The sequence below is a fragment of the Leptidea sinapis genome, chromosome 22 (assembly GCF_905404315.1).
Source record: "Leptidea sinapis chromosome 22, ilLepSina1.1, whole genome shotgun sequence".
In the NCBI taxonomy this organism is placed as follows: domain Eukaryota; kingdom Metazoa; phylum Arthropoda; class Insecta; order Lepidoptera; family Pieridae; genus Leptidea; species Leptidea sinapis.
In genome coordinates, this window is record NC_066286.1 from 3,178,914 (window position 1) to 3,204,734 (window position 25,821).

The 25,821-nt window shown below is 34.1% G+C and overlaps 1 protein-coding gene across 2 annotated transcripts in view; it reads right to left on the bottom strand.

The window, feature by feature from the left end:
• The window catches only part of LOC126970975 (RNA-binding protein fusilli), a 131,819-nt gene extending 111,980 nt beyond the window's left edge, over nucleotides 1-19,839 (bottom strand). For both annotated transcript variants that reach the window (XM_050817135.1, XM_050817134.1), the window contains exon 1: nucleotides 19,092-19,839. In XM_050817135.1, the coding sequence (XP_050673092.1) occupies nucleotides 19,092-19,220 (129 nt within the window). In that variant the 5' untranslated portion in view covers nucleotides 19,221-19,839. The remainder of the gene's footprint in view (nucleotides 1-19,091) is intronic.
• Between the last annotated feature and the right edge of the window lie 5,982 nt (nucleotides 19,840-25,821).

Consider the following 25,821-nt stretch of genomic DNA (forward strand, 5'->3'; position numbering starts at 1 on the left):
CATCGACCGGTATGTTGCGCAACGTGTTTTGGACCAGGAAATACTCAAGCTTGTAACTTCATAACATTTTACAACAAACATGAATACGTAGGTAGGTTTATATGAATGTTTGCAATTGATCCAAAGGTAGGACCAAAGAGGATGTAAATACTACGATATAAGAGGCGGGCCTGCCTAAGTAAAAATTATTGATATTAAGTTTAGTATGAAACGTGCAGTGCTTTGACATAAGTTTGAAATAGTAGTAATAACAGTATCGCGATTGACCACGATGTGTAATCCGGCTAAGTTTGAAAGCGAACAGTTGCTTAAAGCGTAGTGGATTTCGGCTATCTCCGTTTTTTATAAGATTATAGCCGTCATCTGTCAATCTATCAATGACTGCAAGTTTCATAGTAATTAAGAATCACTTTTTAAACGACTTCAAAAAGGAGGAGGTTCTCAATTCGTTGCGTATTTTTTTATGTATGAACACCGATTACTCTGAGATTAATGATACGATTTACGTAATTCTTCTTTAGTTCGATGCGAAATAGATGCCATTTAGTCCCATAATTTTATATAGTTTGGCCCAGTAGTTTTCATTTTATGATCATTTTGTATGAAAATTTTGTGTAGGCGTGAATGATATAATTTTTGTATACGGCTTATTTAGGAGTTTTCATTCAGGTTGATTATATATTATTATAATTATTAACTGACACTAAAAAGTAAAAAATAAAAATAAACTACGTTTAAAAAAACCGACTTCAAAAAGTGAAAAGTATCAAATAACTAAAAATTTAATTTAATACACCTCTTATGAAAACTTATAAACTTTTATATAATATAAACTTTTCTTAGAGAGTTTCGCTTGGCTGCAGGGTAGGACCATAAAGAATATCCTGGCCAGAAAGGTGTATCTTCTTTTTAAGAACTTTTAAATGTCCATTATATTTTCACAAATTATGATTGAGTTAGGTAATTCAAAATTAGAATTATTTTTCAATGTTTGTTTTTAACGTCCATATTTTCCGTAATTTATTTTTCTCTTCATTTTTGTTATATTCTCTTCCATATCCAATGGGTTTCATCCACCAATAAAATTTTTTGGTTTCAAAAATTACTACAAATCTTTTTTTCGTTTAATTATATTGTGCTTTTGACCATGGCTGCATGGCTCTGCCTTTGCCTTTCCCATTAACGGAAGAAGATTAAAAAAAATCTTTTTCGTAATTATAATTAATTGAAAAATAATGATAGAAGTTTTTAACATAAATGCGTTCGAAATTTGAATGCAGAAAAAACTGAAAATCAAGAATTATTAAGATATAACTATGTTAATGGCCCGACCTTTTTTCATAAGTACGCAAGTAAGAATACATCTAATATATGTTCGCTGATAACAAACAACTGAAAATAAATAATATATTTCCATTGCTGACGTGTTCTGTGACGTAATATCACTTACAAATCACAATACCCGAGGACAAACAGCTAGATGGGCAAACAACAACTTTTTGTGTACTTTCTTAAGTAGTAGCACTTATGATTAAGAAATATGAGTGTTAAACGTGGTAATTGTGTGACTTTGTACTATATGACGCGCGTATTAATTCATTGTCGTCAAAGTGAAATAATTAATATCTTCAGACCACAGGCTCAAGTCCATTTTTGGTCTTTTTGGTCAAAGAATAACACTTTTAAATGTCAAATTGTGAAAGTTAACTACACATTTTGTTTTTTCCAACACTTCGAAAAAGGTTGAGCTTATTGAGAAATTTTACAAGAATATCATTGCCACTCTTATAACGGCCGTTCCCAATATTCAGTCTATCTCCGGTTGTGGCCTACTTGAGATAAAAATCGTAACTATCGTTGACTTTATTATTAAACTTATCGACGGTAGCTCACTGTCAATGTCAACAGTCAATGGGAGGACGTATAGCTTACCAGCGATAGAAGTTTGTATGGAAATTGCAATTCACGCGTCCCAATATAAGGCGATAAGAATGACTTATCGGGTATATTGGGACAGCTTCAGATTATTGACAGCTAATTACTAACAGTGGGAACGGCCGTTAATCAACTTTGACAACTTCATCAGGGGGGGTATAATAGCATTAATCCTCAGAAATGTTCCTTCAACCATACCGCTATTCAGAACGCCCATTATTTCTGAGCTACGGAAAAGTTTTAATACTCAAAATTCGTAAAAAAAAAGTATCATTCTCGGCAAAATAATTTAACCTACGCCCATTGCCTTAGCAACCAATAACGTTATTGAGTGAGGTTGGCCTGAAATCGTGTTGTTACACACGTATAAGCACTTTATTATTTTCAATTTATTTATTCATTATTACTTTATCTGAATTGCATTAAAAATTGCATTGTTTTTGCATATTCGTAATGTGATTAATTTGCATAATAAATTAGGTTCGGTGCAGTTATTAATATTGCCCTTGTCTTCATTTTAAATAAATAATAATTATAATAATGATCTTCTTTTATTCGTAAACTTAAACAAGAAATGACATTGAGTATTTGTCCATTATTATATTAAAGATAAATATTACTTGAAGGGCACTTTTTGTGGGCAGATCTTAACTTGAGCTAAGTTATCACCCCTCATTTTTCATGTTTGAGTTAAATGATCGCTTTTCGATTTTATTCCATAAATTCGAGATTTATTATACAGGTTGGTTTTTTTGAGAAGGGCAGTGATCGCCAAGTCGGAAAGTACGAGACTTGAAGAAAAGCCGCGAAGGAGTCATGCCCTCGATTTATATGAAACCAATACTTGCATATTTAGTTTTTTTTTTTAATTTTTAGCTCGTACATTTTTCTACTGTTGCTACGCGGTTGTATCGCAAATCTGTGTTAATTTTTACTAATAGTGTAGGTAATCATTTCGTTGTTCTGCACCAAATACATACAGCGTTGTCTCTACATCAGGTTGCTAAATGTATACAAGGCTTGTCACAAAAACTTGCTATAAAAATTTGACGCACGGCCAAATACAGCACAGACATTACAAAAAACCTACTAATTTGACAAGCAATTTCACTAAATAGTAAAAACGTGTTGTGGCATGAGAACATTCTAGACTTGCAATTGATTTCGTGTTTTTATGACAATGATAATAAGGGACGAGACGAGCGGGACGTTCAGCTGATGGTAATTGATACGCCTTGCCCATTACAATGCAATGCTGCTCAGGATTCTTAAAAAAGCCGAAAATTCTGAGCGGGACTACAATAATTGCGCTCGTCACCTTTAGACATAAAACGTTAAGTCTCATTTGCCTAGTAATTTAACTAGCTACGGCGCGCTCAGACCTAAACACAATAATGCTTACAAATAATGCTCTACGGCAGAAAAAGACGCCGTTGTGTTACCCATAATCTAGCCGGTATCCTGTGCAATTGAGCCTCCAACAAAATACATGGCCTGGAACTTCGCTATTGTTTTTATGCCCTGGGGAAGCACAGGACAAAAGTGTACGTGATATCCCGAAATACGTGTACCGGTATGCAAACTAGCGAACCGGTTACCGGAACTTGTTAGTGGCCAAAAAGAATCACTAGATGTACTTCTTTAGATAGATATCTATATAAATGGAGAGCCACTTTGCCTTAGGTTATACTATGAAAACTACTGAACCGATGGGAATAATGTTTATACCATAAAATGTACTAATTTCTTTTGTATATTACAGCCATCGTAAAATACTCGAAGAGTGACCGTTGAGGTTCTTGTATGTTCTTCTCACGAGCTCTACTTTTTCATATTATGGTGGATTCAGTAAAAAATGTTTATAGTGACGTTTCAAAAGCGCTTATTTTAAGCCTTATTGGATAACGTTTATTTGACTTTTATGCAGCGTATTTCGGAGAAGGTTTTTAGAATATAATTTTTAGTGATTACTTCTCCAGAACCTATATTTTTGACTTAGAAACACCTATATATTCGCAATACAAATAATTCAGTCAATGACATTTCATACAATGAGCAAATCAATAATTTATATCGCAAAACAACGTTTGACGGATCAGCATTTGTTTATCATAAAACAGTAGTAATCTTAGCAAACAGAACTTTGAGTAAAGAGCCGAGTAAACAATTTAACAAAGCAATCATTCACACCAAACCAATAATTGATTAACAGCAAGGTTTTAACAACTTACAGCCTTGGATCATTCAAATTATGTTAATTATTAACTAGTTCCACGTAACCAAAAATTAAAATTAAAATTGAAACATTAAAAAAAAATTATTGAAGAACTTTGCGGAAATCCATAATTATACAAATTTGAGTTTTCTTTAGTGTTAATTCCGCCAATATATGTCTTTAAACGTGTTTTGCCTCTACACGAGGCATCCTCAGGACGTGTTGTCTCGCCAAAATCTGTCCCGATTGAGACTGAGTCTCGTGCCAGATTTTGGCGAGAAAGAAAACTTAAATCATTTGTATGAAACATTTTTAATTAAAATTCTAAGCTTTTGCCAGTAGTGCGGGAAAGTTATGTTTTCTGCAACTGTTAAGTCGCCGAGTTAAGAGCACGAGATCATACCGATATCTCAGATCCAAAGTGTTACAAGTCTGAAATTCAATCAGTTTGAGATAAATTGTTCCATAAATGATAACCTACCATTAACAAAGAGAAACAAATCGATAATTGAGTGCAGTTGTTAATTTCAATATATCTTTTTAAGTTTAGAACAATCATCATAATCATCCGGAAGACGTCCACTGCTGGACAAAAGCCTCCTCCAAAGATCTCCACGACGATCGCTGCCTTCATCCAACTTATTCCGTCGATCTTGGGCCCCTTTTGTGTGAGGGCCTCCTCCTCCAAGCTTCATCGCGGCCCATTCTCTCTTGTCATACCAAACCTTTATGAATTTTCAAACATATAGGTACCTACGTGGCGGGCGAGGATCGAACTGGAGGCTACGTGGTGACATTCAACAGTTCTATCAATTCCGCTTACGACGTCTCATATACTCGTACATCTATATAAATAAAATGGTTTTAATTTGTGTGAGCATTACGGAAAATATACTGGATAGGTTTCAATTAAGTTTCTAGCTTCTTATCCTTTAGACACTTTTTTATGATAATAAGGGAGGAGACGAGCAGGACGTTCAGCTGATGGTAATTGATACATTGCAGTGCCGCTCAGGATTCTTGAAAAACCCAAAAATTCTGAGTGGCACTACAATTGCGCTCGTCACCTTGAGACGTAAGATATTAAACTAGCTACGGCGCCCTTTAGATCGAAACAGTAATATTTACATATTACTGCTTCACGGCAGAAATAGGCGCCGTTGCGGTATCCATAATCTAGCCGGCATCCGGTGCAAAGGAACCTCCCACTGGTAACTTAATGGCCCTTATCTAAAAAAAATATTGCGATATCTTCATCTATATAATATTTAAAAGATATTTCCATGTATCCGCGAGTCCGCGGCACCAACTTGTAGTGTCTTTACGAAATCAGGTAGTATAATAAACAGTATGAGGATAATTCAATTGTTGTGACAAAAGTGAACGAATGATGTGTTTCCGGTATTGCGTACTATTCTTACTATTGCATAACATTAGGTAATAGTACATTCTCAACGAAGGTGAGAAATTCAGCGTATCCTACAAGGACGCAATTTGTGGGGACGAGACGTAGCGAGGGTTTTAAAAAAACGTGTGCGTCTCGGGTCGTCCGCCTGAAGCGATAACTTTACTAATCTAATTTGAACTACATATTTAATATTCAAATTGTTTATATATTTATATGATAATGGAAGGAAAGGTTATTTATTAACAAAATCCTCGTATATAGTCAGTCATCACGATATCTCTGGAACCATTAGAGCTAAAGACTTGAAATTTGGTAGGAATATTCTTTTCACCGAGTAGAGCTCAGCTAAGAACGGATTTTATGAAATTCCACCCGCACGAGGTTTTTTTTTATAATGAACAGAACAACGCAGACGTTGTTCTGTTCATTATACGACAGATCGTATTGCCGATATTAAAATCGCGATACAAAAGTAACTGTTGATCGTAGATGGGTGAAAATTTTAAATTGTATGTATTTTTTAATGCTGACTCATAATCAAAAAAATTTAAAAGAAATGTCAGAAAAAATTAAAAAAAAAATCGTGTGGACCACCCTTAACATTTAGGGGTATGAAAAATAGATGTTGGCCGATTCTCAGACCTACTCAATATGCTCACAAAATTTCATGAGAATCGGTCAAGCCGTTTCGGAGGAGTACGGGAACGAACATTGTGACACGAGAATTTTATATATAAGATAATGTATTCTTAGTTACAATACTTGAACATCTACTGTATCAGAATTTTGTGTCATGTATTTATTAGTATCATTATTATTTAGTCCTATAAAAGTAACAATTGGTTAGAGTGAGAGAGTAGGAGCCTGTCTACCGCTGCTGTATGTATGAGAGAAAGGGAAGCCAGATAGTAACGTAGCGCCATAACGCATTACGTTACGAAGCAGTTTCCATAAGAAGTTTCCAAAAATAAATAGATTATAATTGAAGCAATATATATTTAATGTACAAATTGAAGACAAAGAGCTGTTAGCACTAGTTTTAACAAGCTTTAAATAGTACATTGTTTACCAGGGGCGAAATTTAGTGATTCCTACGAGGATGCAATTTGTAGGCACGAGGCGAAGTCGAGGGACTCAATATGTCCGACTAGACGAATCGTACTTTCACCCGAGTAAATACATAGTGCTTTAGACAACACCGACGAGGAAAATAAAAACGAAATTCATTAATGTATAGCAAATACAACAAAAAGAAAAATGAAGAACGCATTGGAAATAGATTTTTATGTGCAGCTTTTCTACCCGCTTAGTAATAGATCTAATATATAAAATTCTCGTGTGTTACCAAACTCCTCCGAAACGGCATAACCGATTTGTGTGAAATTTTGTGTGCATATCGGGTAAGTCCGAGAATCGACCAACATCTTTTCATACCCCTAAATAAATATTTTTAATTTTTTTTGTGACAATTTTTTTATATTTATTTTATTATGATTCAGCATTATAAAATACATACGACATCAAATTTTCCGCCCGTCTACGATCAATATCTATTTTTGTATCGGAATTTTTATATTATTCTGTTCCATCCACAGATCCGCAACAGGGGTGCAAGATCGAATACAATAATTATTGTACTACGATAAATTTTATGTACGATATCTTTGGTAGGTCTAAAATCTACGTAATAAATGACGGACATTGAGCAGTATTTATACGGCGTCTTTTTCTGCCGCGAAGCAGTAATGTGTAAACATTATTGTTTCAGTCTGAAGGGTGCCGTAGCTAGTAAAATTACTGGCCAAATGAGACTTAACATCTTATGTAAATAATACAACTACAATTAAATACATTCCAATCTTTTTAAATTTAATAAGTATTAAGGATTGCGGCCAAACCTTAGTAACAATTACCAAAATCATCTGAATACTAATTAATTTGTAACATAAAATATATATTAATTACTAATTTTGTCACGGTACGCCGCGCCTAATAGAATTTTCTGAACTAAGCGTATTCGTAAACGCTCTAAAAATGCCAGGCCAATATGACCTGTAACACATTGATATTAAGAGTGTTATTTATTGAACGATGAAGTAATGCCACTCACATTCTAGAAACTTGTTACCATAGACTAATGTAACATCATTAGCCGGCGCGTCAAATGCCAATCATTTCATACTATAGACTTATTTTATTACTACCTGCGACTGTTTGTGACGCGATCTAAACTCCATTGTGACAAAAACCGGCCAATGCGGGTCAGAATTGCGCACAAAGGTAGCACATTATACATAAAAACAATATTATGTGTACTACTCTAGACATAGGTACTATTTAAAGAAAAGAAAAGATTTTTTTACTTGCAAATCAGCCATTTTGGGAAATACGTGTGCAGTGCATGCAACAATTGAAAAAAAAAAGTTCAATTAAACATCTCAGGATATGTAAATACTACGTCTGTCTCTAGTGTGTATATTATGCAACCTTTAATTTTTTTGTCGATTAACCATTTAAACAGTAATACAGTAAAAAGTTTCTGTGGTAAGTTTTTTATTTCTATAGCTACCTCATTATCTACATAATTAAATAATTTAATACATCTTGCGTAGCTCGTATTTAGGTATGGTCGTGGGGCCTACCAACACTGCGTCTTACGGTACGTGGTCGCCATTCGAGAACTTTACTGCCCCCATGGTCATCTGTCCGTCGAACTATGTGCCCTGCCCATTGCCACTCAAGTTTCGCAATAATTTGGACTATGTCAGTAACTATGTTTCTCCTACGGATCTCCTCATTTCTGATTCGATCTCGCAGGGAAACTCCGAGCATAGCCCTCCCCATTATCCTCAGAACGACTATGAGCTTTCTCATCTGACCTATTGTTAACGACTGCGTACTGTGAGTCATGACAAAAAACTACATATACGGACAGGTAAAGCTCATGGTATCCAGTTTATACCAGTCTGAATTAACTCGTTCAGCTTATCATTGCAAAATCTAAACACCTTAATAGCAATGTAGTTTACAAGCAAGTTTTTGTTCAAAACAAATAACAAAAAATACTAAATTTGATATTATAGATAATCAAAGATATGCTTCCTTGACTGTTTTTGCTGACGTGTTTACCATTTTCCATCTGAACCAAATTACAAAGTCCGTCCGTATTACTGTCAATATCATAGACAATACACTAGTGTTTAGAGTATAGACAAACGAAGTACGAGACAAAATAACATCACAAACGGATACAGCAAGATAAAGAAGGAGAGTGAATCTATTGTTGTTGTAAAAAAATTTCATTGTCAAGTCGTAAACAGTCCGCCACGCTTCGCAACATTGCGAATGTTCGGATCGCGAAATGTGTACTACATTTCAGATCACAGAGTACGGATGGACACTTACGTATTAAATAGAGTATAAAGTATTGTTGAAAGATCTGGAAGAGGCCTATATCAGCGGACAAGCGAGCAATGATTAATGTAAGATATAGTATAAATTAGGTGGGGCCCAGAAGCGCGGAGAATGTTCAAAATACTATCTTCGCGCCTCAATAAGGCTACGGGAAACCCAAGCGCGGGCAGCTATCTCGTTCAACGGATCAGCCTAGCTATCCAACGCGGAAATGCTGCCAGTATTCTTGGTACCCATCCACGGAATGATAGTTTTAATTTTATGTAGTCATACTATTGTAAATATAGTTATAAGATTTGTTTTGTACAAATAATAGTATTTTATTAATAATAGCTGACCCTGCAAACGTTGTTTTGCCATATAAAGTATAATTCACGCGATAGTTTTATAAGTAATAAAATATTGCCTATATTATAGCCTGTACATCATTTTGTTCTATTGTCAATAGTTTTTGCAGCGCACGCAAAAATAGGTTTTCGATTTTACACCTTGTGTTACAAAATAGCAATTTTATTACGGATCACTAATTTTGAAAAAAAAAACACATAGCCTATAGCCTTCCTCGATAAATGGACTACCCAACACTGAAAGAATCATTCAAATCGGACCAGTAGTACCAGAGATTAGCGCGTTCAAACAAACAAACAAATAAACAAACACTGCAGCTTTATAATATTAGTATAGATAAAGGTGTATAAGCTGAAATATAATTATAAACATTTACCCCCTTATTCATAATAGTCTGCTAACTTAAAGCATTGCTAATTCTCACACTGTCTTCTTCTATTGACCTAAGTCAGAATGAGAAAAAACACTCCATAGGTTTTAAGTTAGCGGACCATTATGAATAAGGGGGTAAATGATTATAATTATATATCAGATTATACACCTTTATTATTAATAAAATACTATTATTTGTACAAATATATTAAGTTGTAGCATAAGTTAAAAATGTCACTTTTTAGTTTGCTTGCAATAAAGGCTCCATTCATTCACAGGATCGTGTATTACAGTTAAAAATGTTAAAATATGTAATGATTTGAATAACATAAATATTAAAATAGATTAAAAAGTTAAATTTTATTATGATTAGGTGCCTGAATAACTTACACGTCGCAAATATATTGCAAAACGTACATGACGTTAGTATTAATATTAATGTAACATCCACTTAACATGTTTTACATGCAAATAAAAACTTTAATTTTGACTTCGTTGCCGCAATAAGAACAAATAATAAATCCAACATAGTGAATTCAAAAATGGCTGTTATTCATATAATTGTTGAAGTCATTACATCTTATGGGAGGTTAAACTGCTTCGTAACGTAACGCGTTACGGCACCAGTCTGTCTGGCTTCCCTTTCTCTCACTCATACGGCAGCGGTAGGCAGGCGCGTCCTCTCTCACTCTAACCAATTGTTACTTTTATTGGATTAAATAATGATAGATACTAATAATGTACATGATACAAAATTCTAATGTACATATTCAAGAATTGTAACAAAGAATATAATATACGTTATATAGTAAAAGAATATTTTATTAATAAATGCCCTTTCTTTATATTATCATATTAATATGTATATTATAATATGATCTAAGCTTTTCTCAACTTTAACAAATTCAAATAATCAACCTCACTGTACAGGATAGTGACTCAGTTTTGCCTATTTTCCTGATAGCCACTCTACTTCTCTCTGGCTGTTGCTTCGTGGAAAGTGTTACTGACGTATAGGGATTCCTATTTCGATCGATATCTGGTCGCATTAGGTCGGTTTAGGCCTGCTGTCGTCCATATTTCCCATCACCATAAGCCTATCTATATATAAATTTACTCGTGTAGATATCGTTTAGGCCTATCGCAGATGACACACTTTTTGTGCTATCGAGTCTGCGGCACACGAAAAGTCTGCATTGCACGTAAAATGTCTTTGGCAGATATTACACAGACTCAACGCACACGACGCACATTTTCGGTCATTTTGTTGGCAGAACTATAGGGCCGGGACACGCAACGGAAGTACAGAGATTGCAGTGTATTATTCTGTACTTGAGGTATAAAAAAAAGAAAGAGATAATTTTGGGTTCATCCTATTTTTTAAGAAAGATTATTAAGCACAGTCCCTGTTACATATTGAACATTCAGTTCTAAAACTATATCCCAATAAATTTGAACACTTCATCCCACAATTTTTTTTTAATTTCTGTCATTTTACTCTGCCAAAGATGTATCATACAAACATGCTGGTCTGTTTTCTATTTCTTGAATCAACATCGATATGTACATCGATGTCTAGCGCCATGATACACGTCATTCACTGGCAACTTCTAGCAAGTGCAACAGACTAAAGTGAGCGTCGTCTCGCTGCTCACAACTGCGTTAGCGCGTGTTGACGCGAACGTTATATTTTTTTGGCGAACTTTATGTACGGCGGGGTGCGGCGCAGTCTGTGAGATCTACAAGGATACTTTGTATGTCAGACATTTTGCGTCGTATGTGTTACTGCTTATAATTCTATCGGTTTTATTATCACAGACTAAAAAGTGCGTCACGGATAGTCTGTCGTCTGCGATAGGCCTTATGTGGAGTCGAACCATTGAATGAGATTTTATTAAAAATAGCCGATACCCCGCGACTTCGATCGCGTATACACAGTTCTGAGCACGTAGTAGCGACAGTTCAATTAAAATTTTAAAATAAAACAACTACTTATAACATTTTGCAGTCGCAATACTTTCTGTAAATATTCTGTAATTTTTTATACCTTGAGTTACATTATTGGAGATTTAGTAAGGATCCCTAATTTTTATGAAGATATAATACAGCCTATGACATGCGGAGATAGTGTACCTTCCCAACAGTGAGAGAATTTTTCAAATCGTTTCAGTAATTTCAAAGCCTATTTCAATGCAAACAAACAAACAATCAAATCTTTGCTCTTTATAATATTAGTACCTAAGTAGCTATAGACAGTATGTAACATTAAAAATATTGTATTTTTTCATTGTTATTATACCAATTGTGCACTGGTCACACAGATAATGCAGTTTGAAAACTCTTTTTCTTTTAACTTAATAAATATTTAAGGAGAGCTGAGAAGCATAGTCTATTGCATATGTTCGCAATGATTCTGGCCATGATATGCCTAAGAATTATTCAAAACGACTGGCACATCAAGAGATTAGAGCATTCAATTGTAGCTGTAAATTCAAGCTATAGATAATGCATACGACTTGATAGACTCCAAAGATGTGAACGCATCGAAAAAAGCAGCGAGCAGTTAGAGCGCGTTCGCACTACGTTCGATCCGAATCTGATCTGTATCCGTGAAAACACGGTCCGAAGTAGTCGTAGAACTATTTCTATTGTAGTTTACGCACTAGATCCGGCTTCCGTCATCCGATTCCCTTCCGTTAACCGTTAGAAATAGTTCTACGACTACTTCGGACCGTGTTTTCACGGATACATATGAGATTCGGATCGGGCGTAGTGCGAAAGCGCTCTTAGCCTCTCATATCGCGAGTGTAAGACTGTCATGAACATTAAGCGTTGCCTAATAGCAAGATTCTCTATCAAGACGCATTATAAATAATCTAAGATTGAAGCAAACACAAAAGATCTCTTCACATTCACAATATTATTATTAGTATAAATTCATGGCAATATAATTTTATGACTGAACCATTAGGTCTTCACCTAATCTTGCCATAAATACTGAAACATAGAAAAAATAAATTTCTATTGCAAATAACATTTATTTCAGTGATTTTTTAGGGACCTCAAATTATCATGGCGTTTAATGCAAGCCGTACTCTCTAAAACTGACCATAAATCACAGTACAGCGGATTAAGATCGAGACTAGACGGCGACGGCCAGTCTTCAGCTCTTGATGAAGTCCGAAACGTTCGTTACCAAACAAGACTGTGTGGACCGAGCTTAATGACCCGTCGCCGAGTCTTGCTGGAAGGACCATTCTTAGTTGTTGAACATGGTTTTCTTAAGGGGCTTCACTACCTTCTCAAGAATGGTATCTTGATACACTTGTGCCGATGTTTTGATACCTTTTTCACAAAAGTATGCTCAGTCACTCCTTCATAGCTAATACCCCACCAAACCATCACTGAAGTCGGATAGTGCCCACATTGCACTCTGTGGACTCATTGGGAAGCTTCCTTAGAGCTTTGAGCATAAATACGGTCCTTTTGTTCGTTAAAATGTTGCTCAATTGTACAAAATGTCTCATCCGTAAACAAAATTTTTCTGTAATCTTCCTTTGCGTGCCGCTTCAGTAATTGTTTCGATTTAACTTTGTGTAATGCAATCACAGCGATTCAGTTCTCTTTATCACCCCACTCCATTTTAATATCGCAAAAGATTGTACATTGTATTGGCGCCAAAATGAGAATACCCAATGAACAATCATATAAAAATGACAGATTGCATTGTATATACAACGTTACCACCAACTGTGTAAATAAAAATCTCCTTTGTCCAATATTTCAGAGCGAAACTTATTTCACATGACAAGAATATTCTAAACTAGGTCATTTATACGTCTAGATAAACTATGATAGCTGGTACTAGACACAAGTCGAAAAAAAATTGAGTTTATAACTAACTTCTATTTTGAGAAATTCACACAAACTAACACAACTAGATAATTTATGCACCTAGTAGAGCCTCTTGCTGCTAGACAACCGATGAAAATAGGCCAGGTTTTAGTATGCGTGAGAAGCTACGTCTTACACTCGCGATTTGTTAGTGTGCGACCATTGCTCTAAGTATAGGTTGACTGTCAACCTTAATTTTTTTGGACGTGTTCACAGCTGTCACAATCTATCTAGAGGTATAAATGATCTAAAGATAAAACATTAAAAATAAGGATAATAATTATAGATAAGAGTTACGTAGAAATCGTAGAAGAAATAGCCCGCAATATAAATTTTGTGTTTGGAGAGGATGCGGCTACTAACCGCATCGTGCGTTTGCGGCTTAACTGACTACGCGCACTTATTCAGCTCTTTTCAGCTTTTGTCCATAGAAAACAACAATTTTGTATGGAGACGTGTCCGCGTCCATTCTGCTTTCGTGGCAAACCAGCATAAAATGAGGATAAATGTGTTTTTATTATGCGAATGCTATAGAGAGCGTTCGGTGCTGTTCCGCCGCGTACAGCGCTGTTCGCCGTCGAATGCGGCGGAACAGCTCTTTACAGGGTTGGTTCGCGACTCGCTTGTCGACAAGTTGCGACCTGTATTGTTCCTGCATTGATTTGACGTAATCATTATACACGCAAAGATTAAAGAGTGCAGACGTGATTTAAAGTTCCGTACGCGGCTGATAGAAGCAGAGCTGTGCGAATGGAGCTGAATAAGTGCGCGTAGACCCTTAATCGCTCCCGTAGCGGAAACTTAGAGTTGAAGGATAAACCCCGAACATGACTAGCTACTAAGGTAAATAATGACAATTTGTTTTCAATAGTAGAAGCAGAGTCACATTAGACAGTTAAAATTAAATTAATGACACAAAACTGAAAACAAAATTTTATTAACAATACGGAACTCGAACCCGCGATCTCGCCTGTTCCGTGAGAGCGCTTCTAACTGAGCCAACCGCTCGAGTGGCGTATCGTTTATAAAATCTTGTTTGTCTTGTTCAACTCTCAGGTTGTGGCTTCATTTACAATGCGTGTTTTCGCACTAGGTACTTTAGGTACTGCGTCATTTACCTAATAATAAGTTGAAATCATAATTACTGTCCTTACCTTAAGCATTCTATCTTTATTCATTATTATATCCACTAGTGTCTGTCGTTGTGTTGATTTATATAATATTGTGTAATCGCCTTAACATTTTATTGTTTACTTATCTTAACGTTCTGTTGTCATGTCTGTATATTTTATATTCTTTTGTGTTATCAGTGAAACCGTTCTAGGACATATAAAATATTATAATTTTTATATTTTATTTAAACAAATTTTTTACTTTAGTATCTGTTTGTTTCCTTAACAAACAAATAAAGTATGTTTGTAAGTGTATATGTTTGTATGTATGTGTGGGTGTTTGTTTGTGAAGTGTGTTTCGGATTGTGTATGTTTTGTATGTCAGTATGTCCGTGTGCGAATATGAGTGGAGAGATCCTGTAGAGTTAAAACGGTTTCTCGAGCCGTGTGAGGTGTTGCGTTAATGTGGAAAGATCGGTTGAGAAGCCAGGGTTGTCACCTGCGAGTTTTCCCATCATTATAAGAAGTTCAGTGCAATATCTGCTGCTAATGCCTATTATATGCCCGGCCTCGTTTCGGAGGCTTAATACGTAAATGTATCTACTAACTACTTTCCTCCTCTCCAAAAAAAAATCTACATGAACTCTACGACATCCTCCGTACTTCACAGACTAGGCCACGACCGTCTACTATTTTTCCCTACCGTGATTTGGACAATTTTTTACATGGTAAAAAAATTTCTTCACACGAAGCAATGCAAAATGCCTTATTAAATTATTCAGTTCAGTTTCCCAAAGATCTACCGCAAAGGCATAATTATCATTCCCGTGAGTTGGTAGAAAAATATGGATAACGTGGGTTAATAGCGAACGATCCTTGCATATATTTAAACAAATATGTTAGAATTTATCAGTAGTTACTTAACGGAAATCTATGTACACTGAAAATCAAATGAAAATCAAACTAAGAACTACAGAATTCTTCTAATTCTAATTCCGCAAAATCTCGCAAAACAAAATATTTTAAATTTTAATATGAAATTACGTATACGCATTGTAGTTAATAATGTAGGTATTATGCATTTTTTTAAATGAAGCTAACAACTAACAAGCTACTATAATATAATAATGTAGGTATATAAAAATATTATTCCTGGCTTAATTATACGGTAACCAGCTGTATTTGATCCTAGTGATATCACTATATGATATCATAGAATAGACATACATATTTGAAAGTATTCGAAATAAATTTTAATTCTGCAAAATAATTAAGTTTATTTATTTATTATATCATAAAGTAATGGGCCTTTTACACACACAAAGAAAACGGTGGACGAGAGCCGGTGAAACGTGACCCTAATCTCTCACTCGCAACGCCATACCCTAGTAGGTATGTTCGTAAAATATATTGATCCGCCATTATATTTGGAGTGTAAGTACGAATTTATAATTACAAAAAGCCCCATAATCTTTAAATATGATTAAGTAATTAATAATTACGATATACGGAATACATTTTCAAGACTTTAAATAAAGGTGTAAGAATTTATTTATGCTTAAAGTCATACTGAATTTAATTACCAACATGTAAAGAACCAGACCTTGAATTTTACACCTCACTATTATGAAGTTAATATCACGTATCGTGTAATAAAATAAAGGAATAAAATATTCATGCTTAGCGATAGGTAACTGGAATAGTAATATTATGCAAAACTGTAAACTGTTCACGATTTCATACACTTACGTAATTGTACAATCGAATTAATTGTTATTTTAAAGTAGAACGTGCAAATAGCTGATGCTTGGTTTCTTGGTGTATTATAAAATACAATTTGTGTCTAAACAATTTAGTATTATTTCACACTTCTGAAATTTAAACACAGATTGAATTATTTATTCCAATTATATATAGCCTATAGATCCACCCCGACTTCATCTGGGTTGAATTTAATAAAAAATATAAGTTATGATAACTGAAGTAAACATGTATTATCTACCTACATTATACTTTTATGTATCATTTTATATCATCGCAAGCACGCTCAATAATGTCTTGTATTAGTCTCTTAATTATTGGCAAATGGTTATAAGACACAGCCCATTAAACCTGCTATAAACGTAGCTCTCTTTAAATGCACTAGAATTGTTAAAATTAGTTAAATACTTCTTGATGTTGACTAGATTTAAGACAAAAAATCAAACATATTCTCTTTCGTTTAAATGATTGATAAATAACAGTATTTCCGCGTCTCTCAATCAGTCCTAGGAGACTTACTATTTATTTAAACATCAATTAAGACAGCAAGTAATTGTATAGCTAACCGAAAAAAATTCTAAATGTACGTACTTAAACGGTAGGTAACAGTAATTATGAACAGTTCTGACTATCGTTAGCGTTTAATGAATATAAAACTCCCGAGTTGACACACAAGGTTAACTAACTGCGACTCCAGAATATATTTTCAGTTAACATTATCATATCCTTTCTTTACAGTCATATCTTTATCAAGTTACATTTAAATGAGAATGACAGTATATTATATTAAGTAACATTGTAACATCAAAACATTCAGAAATGAAATATTAATAGAAAAATATCAAATGTAGGTTGTTATTTACAAAGTCATATTTATTTAGGACATATAAAATATTTTCTATATTGTTACGGTCACTATAAGATGTTGTTTGGTTAGCTAATTATATAATAACTTTAGACGGAAGGACTCTTAAGTAGGGACTAAATAAATCGACAAACTTGGTATTACATGGATCTCACAACTTTTAACAGTAGAAGAAATGAGTTGCGAGACTTGGTTTTTTTACAAGTTATGTTTTTGATGGCATTATAATCTTTGAGGAACTCCTAGCTCGGTGTTTATGTCTCTGATAATGTATAATTTATCAGCAAACCGAAAATTATTGCTTAATGTTGTTGTAATGTGTAACATGAAATCATAAGCAATAATAATTATTATGCTCTTAATTGTCAGATCAATTAAATCTTTGATGACCAATTTAGTGTTAGGCAATTTAACCAAAGCTTTGTCACTAAACGAAAAACGATTGGATACTTTATAGAATCACTACGATGAACTATTTGTACGTCTGTCAAGCTTAAATTGACATCAAACACCCTCTTCTATGGGCTGTTGCAAAAGTTAAGGTTCTAAAGTAACCTATGTAAAGGTAGGCTAATTTAATCCATATTACGTGTGTGTTATACCTTTTACAGGCCTTTAAAGATATAGCGACCGATTTAAGCATTTGTCTTACCTGCTTTTTTGGGGAGCGTGAGGTAGATATGCACTTGTATGATTTTTGGGATTCTTCCCTCTATTATAGTCAAGAAGCCTTTCTTCTAGTGTGATTTTTGTAATGGTAGCAATTAAATATTGATCCATAGTCGATAGCATAAATTAATGGTACATCGTAGACCTAGTTTTAGTCATATTATAAATTCATAATCGGTAGTCAAAAACATGTAGGACTTAGGAACTTTATATTCGAACGTCAACAGTGATTCATTTTTTGTTTAAATTACCTACATTAGAGCTAACCAAGCTGTGAAGAAATGAAAAGAAAAAAAAACAGTTAATAATTTTAAAACACTCTCTTTAATTGTCAAGATGAATAATTATGAAAACATAATAATATTATCTACTCTTAGACACAAATGTGTAGAAACACGTGTAACAGTGTATGCAGTTCAATTCATTGAGCTCACTGATACACCTGCTATCTGTGATGATTACGCAAACGTGATCTATCTTATTTTGCTGCCTTTTCAAATGCAGGTCAAATATTTACTTAACTATAAACGATATTGACATGTCTTGTACACACTTAGGTATTATTAGATGTGATGAAAAAGAGTCAAAACATCTAAAATTACATTTATTTTATTTACACTAGTAATCAATTTGTGACATTTATTGTAGGTATTTTTAATTCAGCTGTTGAAAATATTTCACGTACATTTTTTTATATCACTATTAGAATACACTTTGCAGCTATAAATGTGCCTCTATTATATATTCAAATTAAAAAGCTAGCTTCCTCTATAAAATGCAATCTAATTAGCTTTTTGCCCTATAATTATGCTTCGTTTGCTTCAGTAGTTTTCCTTAGTAATGACTTCAATGCTGGTAGTTTGTAGGTATCATAGCTAAGCACTATTCAATGTAGATCGATAGTGTTCTGTTGACCTTTAGTTTCCGGGTTATAACTGAATTTAAATATATTTAAAAGTAGAACGGACGGATTGAACCCATTAATTAGCATTTTAAATCTGTTTACATTTTAAACTTAGATTAACTTATATATTATATGCCTGCAAGGTCTGCAGCATACAGTTTAAGTATAGACCAAACAAATAGGCCCAATCTTACCTGATTCGTTTGGACATCAATGACGATGTAAGCAAGATACACAATTTCTTCTTCATCCGCACCAAGATTAGCACCTCCTTGGCCCCCAGTACGCACATGTAATGCGCACACGCAGCCGCCGCTGATCATCGCGCCATGCAATGTTACCACAGCTTAACAACACACTGTCCACTTATAACCTTAGTCTCAGTTCATCAAATTTTCTCTCAGCGACACTAAAGTTCACACTTGCATATTAATTTGTCTAACGGTAGTCTCAAGTATCAAAACGATCCCGTCGCACAATAGGGCCCACTCGACATCTACAGGTTGTTAATGTCCGAAAATTCACGTATTCAAGTTGTTTGAGTTGTTCGAAACACGTCGAAAGCACTTTTTAGAAACCTGATGGTTACCCAATGTAAAACAAGAACTTGCGTGCGACTCGGTTTACCGCTACTCGTCTACGTAAACCGTTTCCGTTCTAATGAAAAATCTGGAATTAACTCGGATCACAATAATTATTGTCCAAATAACGATATCCAGTCTAAATTTTGTCTCAATGGCTGATTGATTTCATAGAATTTACGGATTCTAAATTGTTAAGACCACACGGTAAAGACAAGCACTTATTTGAAAACGATATTCAGTGACGTTTGTGAATGTGTAAAATTTACATTTATTTACAAAATAAAAACAAAATAATTTTGATACTATTATTATTCACACACATCCACGCCCGATGGTGTATAGGACTACACTCGCTTGCTTGCTTGCCCCCCTATTGACAGTGCGCAGGTAAGCCAGCCAGGTGAGCAAAGCGACGTTGCCAAACCGTGCATTATCATTGATGATGAGATACGAAAGGTATCATAAAATAAAACGTGTTTCACTTATAGCGCGTTATACCTTGCTGGCATCGTTCGTATCGAAACAAAATAACTTAAGCATAACCGTCATTGGAGTGTAGAGTATCAATAGTTTTAGTGAATCCAAAATATGAAATAGTTATTAAGTTTTAATGACATAAAAACATTGCACTTAATTTGGCCTTGTATGGCGTCCACACTTTGCACTTTTTTGTGTAAATCTAAACATCCTTTTGACTTATAGTGTCTAATTTCCTACTTTAACATAGGTATAATCATTTGCAATGTTATGACGAAGTAACGGGCATTTAAGTATTTCAGTTAAATTTGTCCTACTGGTATTGATAACAGAATTAGTTCTGTTAGAACCTATTTATTATCAACTGAAGTTGAGCTGAAAGTACCTATTTACTTACTACCGCTTACTCTATTATGGTACCGATGGAATGCAGTACTTACTTAAGTATAATATATTGAGTAAAGTTAAACGTTTTATCTTATTGATTTACCTATTTACTATCCATAACAGTTATACTTCTTTCAAAAATATAAGTAGGTACATTGTAGGTAAGGACTTGACTTATGAGTAGGTAAGTAGAATGTACCTATTTGTCTAAGTATGTAGGATAAGCACTTTTGGGTCGTCATAATATTTTTACCAACCTTTTACATATAATTTAGGAAACTCTGACCACACCTTACAATCATCTATAGGTATATATCTACCTTTTAGTACAACCTTAAAATTTACACATAAGTTAAAAAGGTGCTAGTGCTTCGAAGCTTATACTTATATTAAAATATTAAGATCTTAGTTATGTAAGTTAAATATTAGAATTAAATTATTGTATTAAGTTATAAATTTTATAAATGTATTTAAGTAATTTTTTATCATAATTTTTGTTTAACTCTTCATTTCTTTAACTTTATTATGTTTAATTGTTCAACTTTGTTATCCTTTTCGCACTATTGTAGATGTTGTTTACACCTGTAAAGACATGTCATATTGTACTATCCCTTGTGTGTTAAAATTTTAATTGTATAATGATGTGTCGTTGGTGTAACTATCTAAATAAATAAAAATAAAATAAATAAGCTATACTTACGGTAAGTAAGTGTCATAAATAGTTTCTGAAGTGATTCGGGTTACCTACTACTTTTATTTATATTTATTTTTGTCAACATCGCATTGAAAGTAAACAATGAAATAGATCAGTTATACCTTTCTTGTAGGTAGGTACAATAATATAATCTAATTTTATTAAATTAAGTAGTTACCTACTTGCGGTAGATTTATTAGACAAGATTTAATTTCCCTTAAATGTTTTCTTTTAATAGAATTGGTAAGTATGTACATCGAAAAATGTTTTAAATTTTATGTTTCTACTTTGAGCTGATACCTGGATGCCATTGCCATAAATAAATATACTTACTAAGAATAATTTGGAACATAGGTAGGTAATGAAACAAAAGTTAAGCATATTTTAGTTTATTTGAGCATTTATATTCAAGAGCTGCGTTATAATTACCGGAATACTGTTACTTGATAGTCTTATTATAATTACAAAGGATTCGTTATTAAAATGTAACAAAATTAGTGCACGCGCCGCCTATCGCCATGTTTTCTCCCATTGGTCCGATGAACTGTAAAGTACAAGATGGACGCCCACATCTCGTGTTACAGCGTGTGAAATTATAAACAATCTGCGAACTGATGCAGATGTTAAGCTTTATGTGTAGTACTCAACTTCTATTGTATATAAATAGTTATATTGTTTTAAGATAAGGGTTTGTTTTATTGAGTACTAGCTTTTACCCGCGATGTCGTCCGCGTGGAATATTTACTTTAAGCAGCATTTTTTTTATATTTTAGGATACTTTTCAAATAATACACACACAAACTGCCCTCTTCCCGCTGCTGGCGGCACTCTTCTACGATACAGCGGATAATAGTATATCTCTTCGAGCTTAAATCCCCTATTTCATCCCCATTTAGGTTAAAGTTTCAAAAAAGCTCAAACAAATGTTTATAAATTACTTCGTATCAAGGGCCTAAAAACTAAGTTTCATGCGTCTGTCTCCTAAAATGACGAATTCCATGCAAACTATCATGCCTTATTTTTATCATACATTTTTTTACCAAAAACGGAAGCATATGTCTACTTCTCAAGGTCTAGTCTATTTTTGTACAAAATCTTAATCTAAGTCTATGTATTATAGCCAAACGATTTGAGTTTTCTTTAGTGTTAATTCCGCCAATCTTTCCGTCAATCCAAAATCAGATTTTGGCGAGACAACACGTCCTGAGGATGCCTCGTGTAGAGGCGAAACACGTGTCGATTTGTTTAAAGACAAATATTGGCAGAATTAACACTAAAGAAAACTCAAATCATTTGGATAATTATGGATTTCCGCGTATTATACATATCATTGAATCGCATTCTTCATTCTGAAACAAAGAAAAAATAATCTATTGTAAATAGCATTCAATACTTTTACAGTGTGTTACTTAATACATAATATAAAAAAATTTAAAATATAAAAAGCTTATTCAAAGTGGTCTCTACTGGATTGGTTGCAATACTGTACTTTAAACGTTGAGGCCAGTTATCATTAGAAGCACGCACTCTTTCCATGGGAACATTCTTCACTGCCAAAAGATTGTTTTAGGGACTCCAAATTATCATGGCGTTTAGAGCAAGCCGTACTCTCTAAAACTGACCATAAATCATCACCCAGCGGACTAAGATCGGGACTAGACGATGTCCAGTCTTCAGCTCTGATGAAGTCCAAAACGTTCATTTCTAACCAAGACTGCATAGACCGAGCTTTATGACCCGGCGCCGAGACTTGCTGGAAGGACCATTATTGGTTCTTAAACATGGTGATGTTAAGGAGCTTCACAACCTCTTCAAGAATGGTATTATGATACACTTGTTCCGATGTTTTGATACCTTTTTCACAAAAGTACTAAAAGTACACTTCAGTCACTCCTTCATAGTTAAAAAAAACAAAAACCCCGCCAATTGGGAAGCTTCCTTAGAGGTTTGAGCATAAATACGATCATTTTGGTGGTTAAAATGTTGCTCAATTGTAAAAAAAATCTCAGCCGTAAAGTAAATGTTTCTGTGACATCCCTTTACGTACCGCTTCAGTAATGGTTTCGATTTTACCACTCTATCCTTTTTTAAATTATCAGCTAAGAAATGACCAGGTACGTCTCTTATAGGCTGCCAGTCCTAAGTCATCTTTTAAAATAAGCGACATGGTTCTAGATGCTATATTCATCTCCCGAGATAAAATCTTTTGCTTTCGGACAGTATTTCGAACACTACGTGGACGGCCACGGACTATTAAAAAATAAGGACTCCGTGCCGTGATATTAGCAAGTGAGGCACCTTTAAACAAGTGTGTGTGTGGTTACGAGGGATACCAGTATCACAATTTTTTCTCCCTTAATTAGTCATATATGGGCACAATTACTTTTAACTCCGATTGTTTAAATTCTGATAGATTGTTTCCTAAAATAAAAATAAATATATCGGAGGCGTATATGAGTAAATAGAATTTACATACATACATTACATAATAAAAATGTACTTATGTATGTATTAACTTTTATTATTTAAAAAAATAAGAAATGTTAGTATACCTACAAAAAATTCATCCAGGAACGGTTCAGGTTCGTTTGTTTGCCACTGACGGTATAAAATATGTAGATTTTTAGAAAAAACAACCATGTGCGTTATAGTTATTTATTTGCAAAGTACACATCTAATCTAAGGGTCTTTAATTCTCTTCTTGGTGCAGCGTCATTTAGGAAAGACAAAATTACATTTCAAACTTTTTAGTTTCTTTATACTGATATTTCTTAACCCTAAGAAAAAGATTACATTTCTACTATAATTGATCTTTATCGTGTACGAGCAAATACAAACAAAATAATAAAAATATGTGTGTGTGCGCAAGTCACACACGGTAGAAGTGAAAAACTTTTTTAACAAAAAAAACAACCGACAACAACTTCAAAAACACTATTTGAAAACAATAGATATAATATGCACTAAAAAGTATAAAAATAATTGCTTATTTTTATACAATCTAATTAATTAATCTAATTCTAGTTCCGACTATTGTTATTTTTGGAATCGGTGTCTTTCCGCCGCGACCCGCTCTCGCCTCTCGCCTCCTCACGACTCAAGCACATTTAACCAATAACTATGTATGTAGTTACAAACCTATCTTGGATGACACCAACATATCAAAATCGGTTCACCCAGTCGAAAGTTTTGAGGTAACAAACATAAAAAAAAACACACCGACGAATTGAGAACCTCCTCCTTTTTTGAAGTCCGTTAAAAATAAAGAAATCTCTACATTTTGAAACAGATAATGATTTATATAATTTCAACATCATTAAATGGGTTACCCACCTTTTCGGGTAAAGTCCCTATTTATTTACCGGCCACACTGACTGTCATTATCACGCGTAGCGCGAATTTTGAGTTCCAGTTATTGAATTAATTCGTTTTATAAAAAGAACAGAAAATGTCTATTGGCCTACCTGTGAAATATTGATAAGTATTGTTTTTACACTTTCTCACAACGCACGACGGCATTTTTAAAATATATTTTTGAGACGCAAACTGTTCTGTCTCAGACGATGACAATTCTCATAATGGCCGCCTATCGGCTTGTATTAGTGTAAGTGTGTGCGTGGGGCTATGTATTTACAGGTTAATCGGCTTGTTTTGGTGCTACACTGTTATGTTAGGTGATATGGAGTCCTTATTTTTTTACTAGTCCGTGGTGGACGGCCAGATCTTTTTCTGCCACAAACAGAAGATTTGAACAAAGGATCTTTGTACCTATTAATACACCCGGTACACAAATATTTTACTAATACCATAGTATGGAGAGTTTTAAAAATTGCATTTGGCTCCATACCTACTTTGTGTTATGCAATCACAGCGATTCGGTTCTCTTAATCATCCCACTCCATTTTAATATCGCAAGATATTGTACAATGTATTGGCGCCAAAATGAGACATGACAGATTCCCAAATTCAAATGTAATATTTGGTTTATAAATATTACATTTGAATTTGGCTAAGACTAAGTATACATACTTACTTATTTTACTTATTTATTTATTTAAATTAAAATTTACAAAGAAACTACTTATAGCTATTATCAGAAAACCACACGGGTTTGTAATATATGCTAACAAAGAGTTAAATCTAGGTACGTTAACTACAGAACATTAGTGTCAGTTGAGTAAACTGTATGACATATTATATATAGGCGCTTGATCGCGAAATTGTTGTTGAAAACAGACCCTCAGATGCAGTATATGAATTGTTTGAAAGTGTTTTGGAGGGGGTTTAATTAAAATTATCTGAGTATTAGAAGTATATTATGATATGTGGTGACTTAAATATTAATTTAATTGAAAAATTCACCTCTAGTATTAGTTACAACTACATTACACATATTATTCTTATAAACTAGTTTTATACATACATCGTAACGTGTCTGATATGTGCAACAATTACGGTGTACATAGCTTTGCCAAAACACTTACTAAGTGACTTTAAAGGGCCTCTCCCTTTAGCGTCACACCACTTTCTTATCTCGTCGAGGTCGATCTGGAGTAAGGTGCAGTCGTGTGATTTGACTGGGCGAAAAACTTTGAGATCATCGGCGAATAGGAGTGCCTTGCAATGATTGATGTTATTTGTTATATCTATATATATAAAAATGAATTGCTGTTCGTTAGTCTCGCTAAAACTCGAGAACGGCTGGACAGATTTGGCAAATGTAGGTCTTGAATTATTTGTGGAAGTCAAGAGAAGGTTTAAAAGGTGAATAAATAGTAAAAT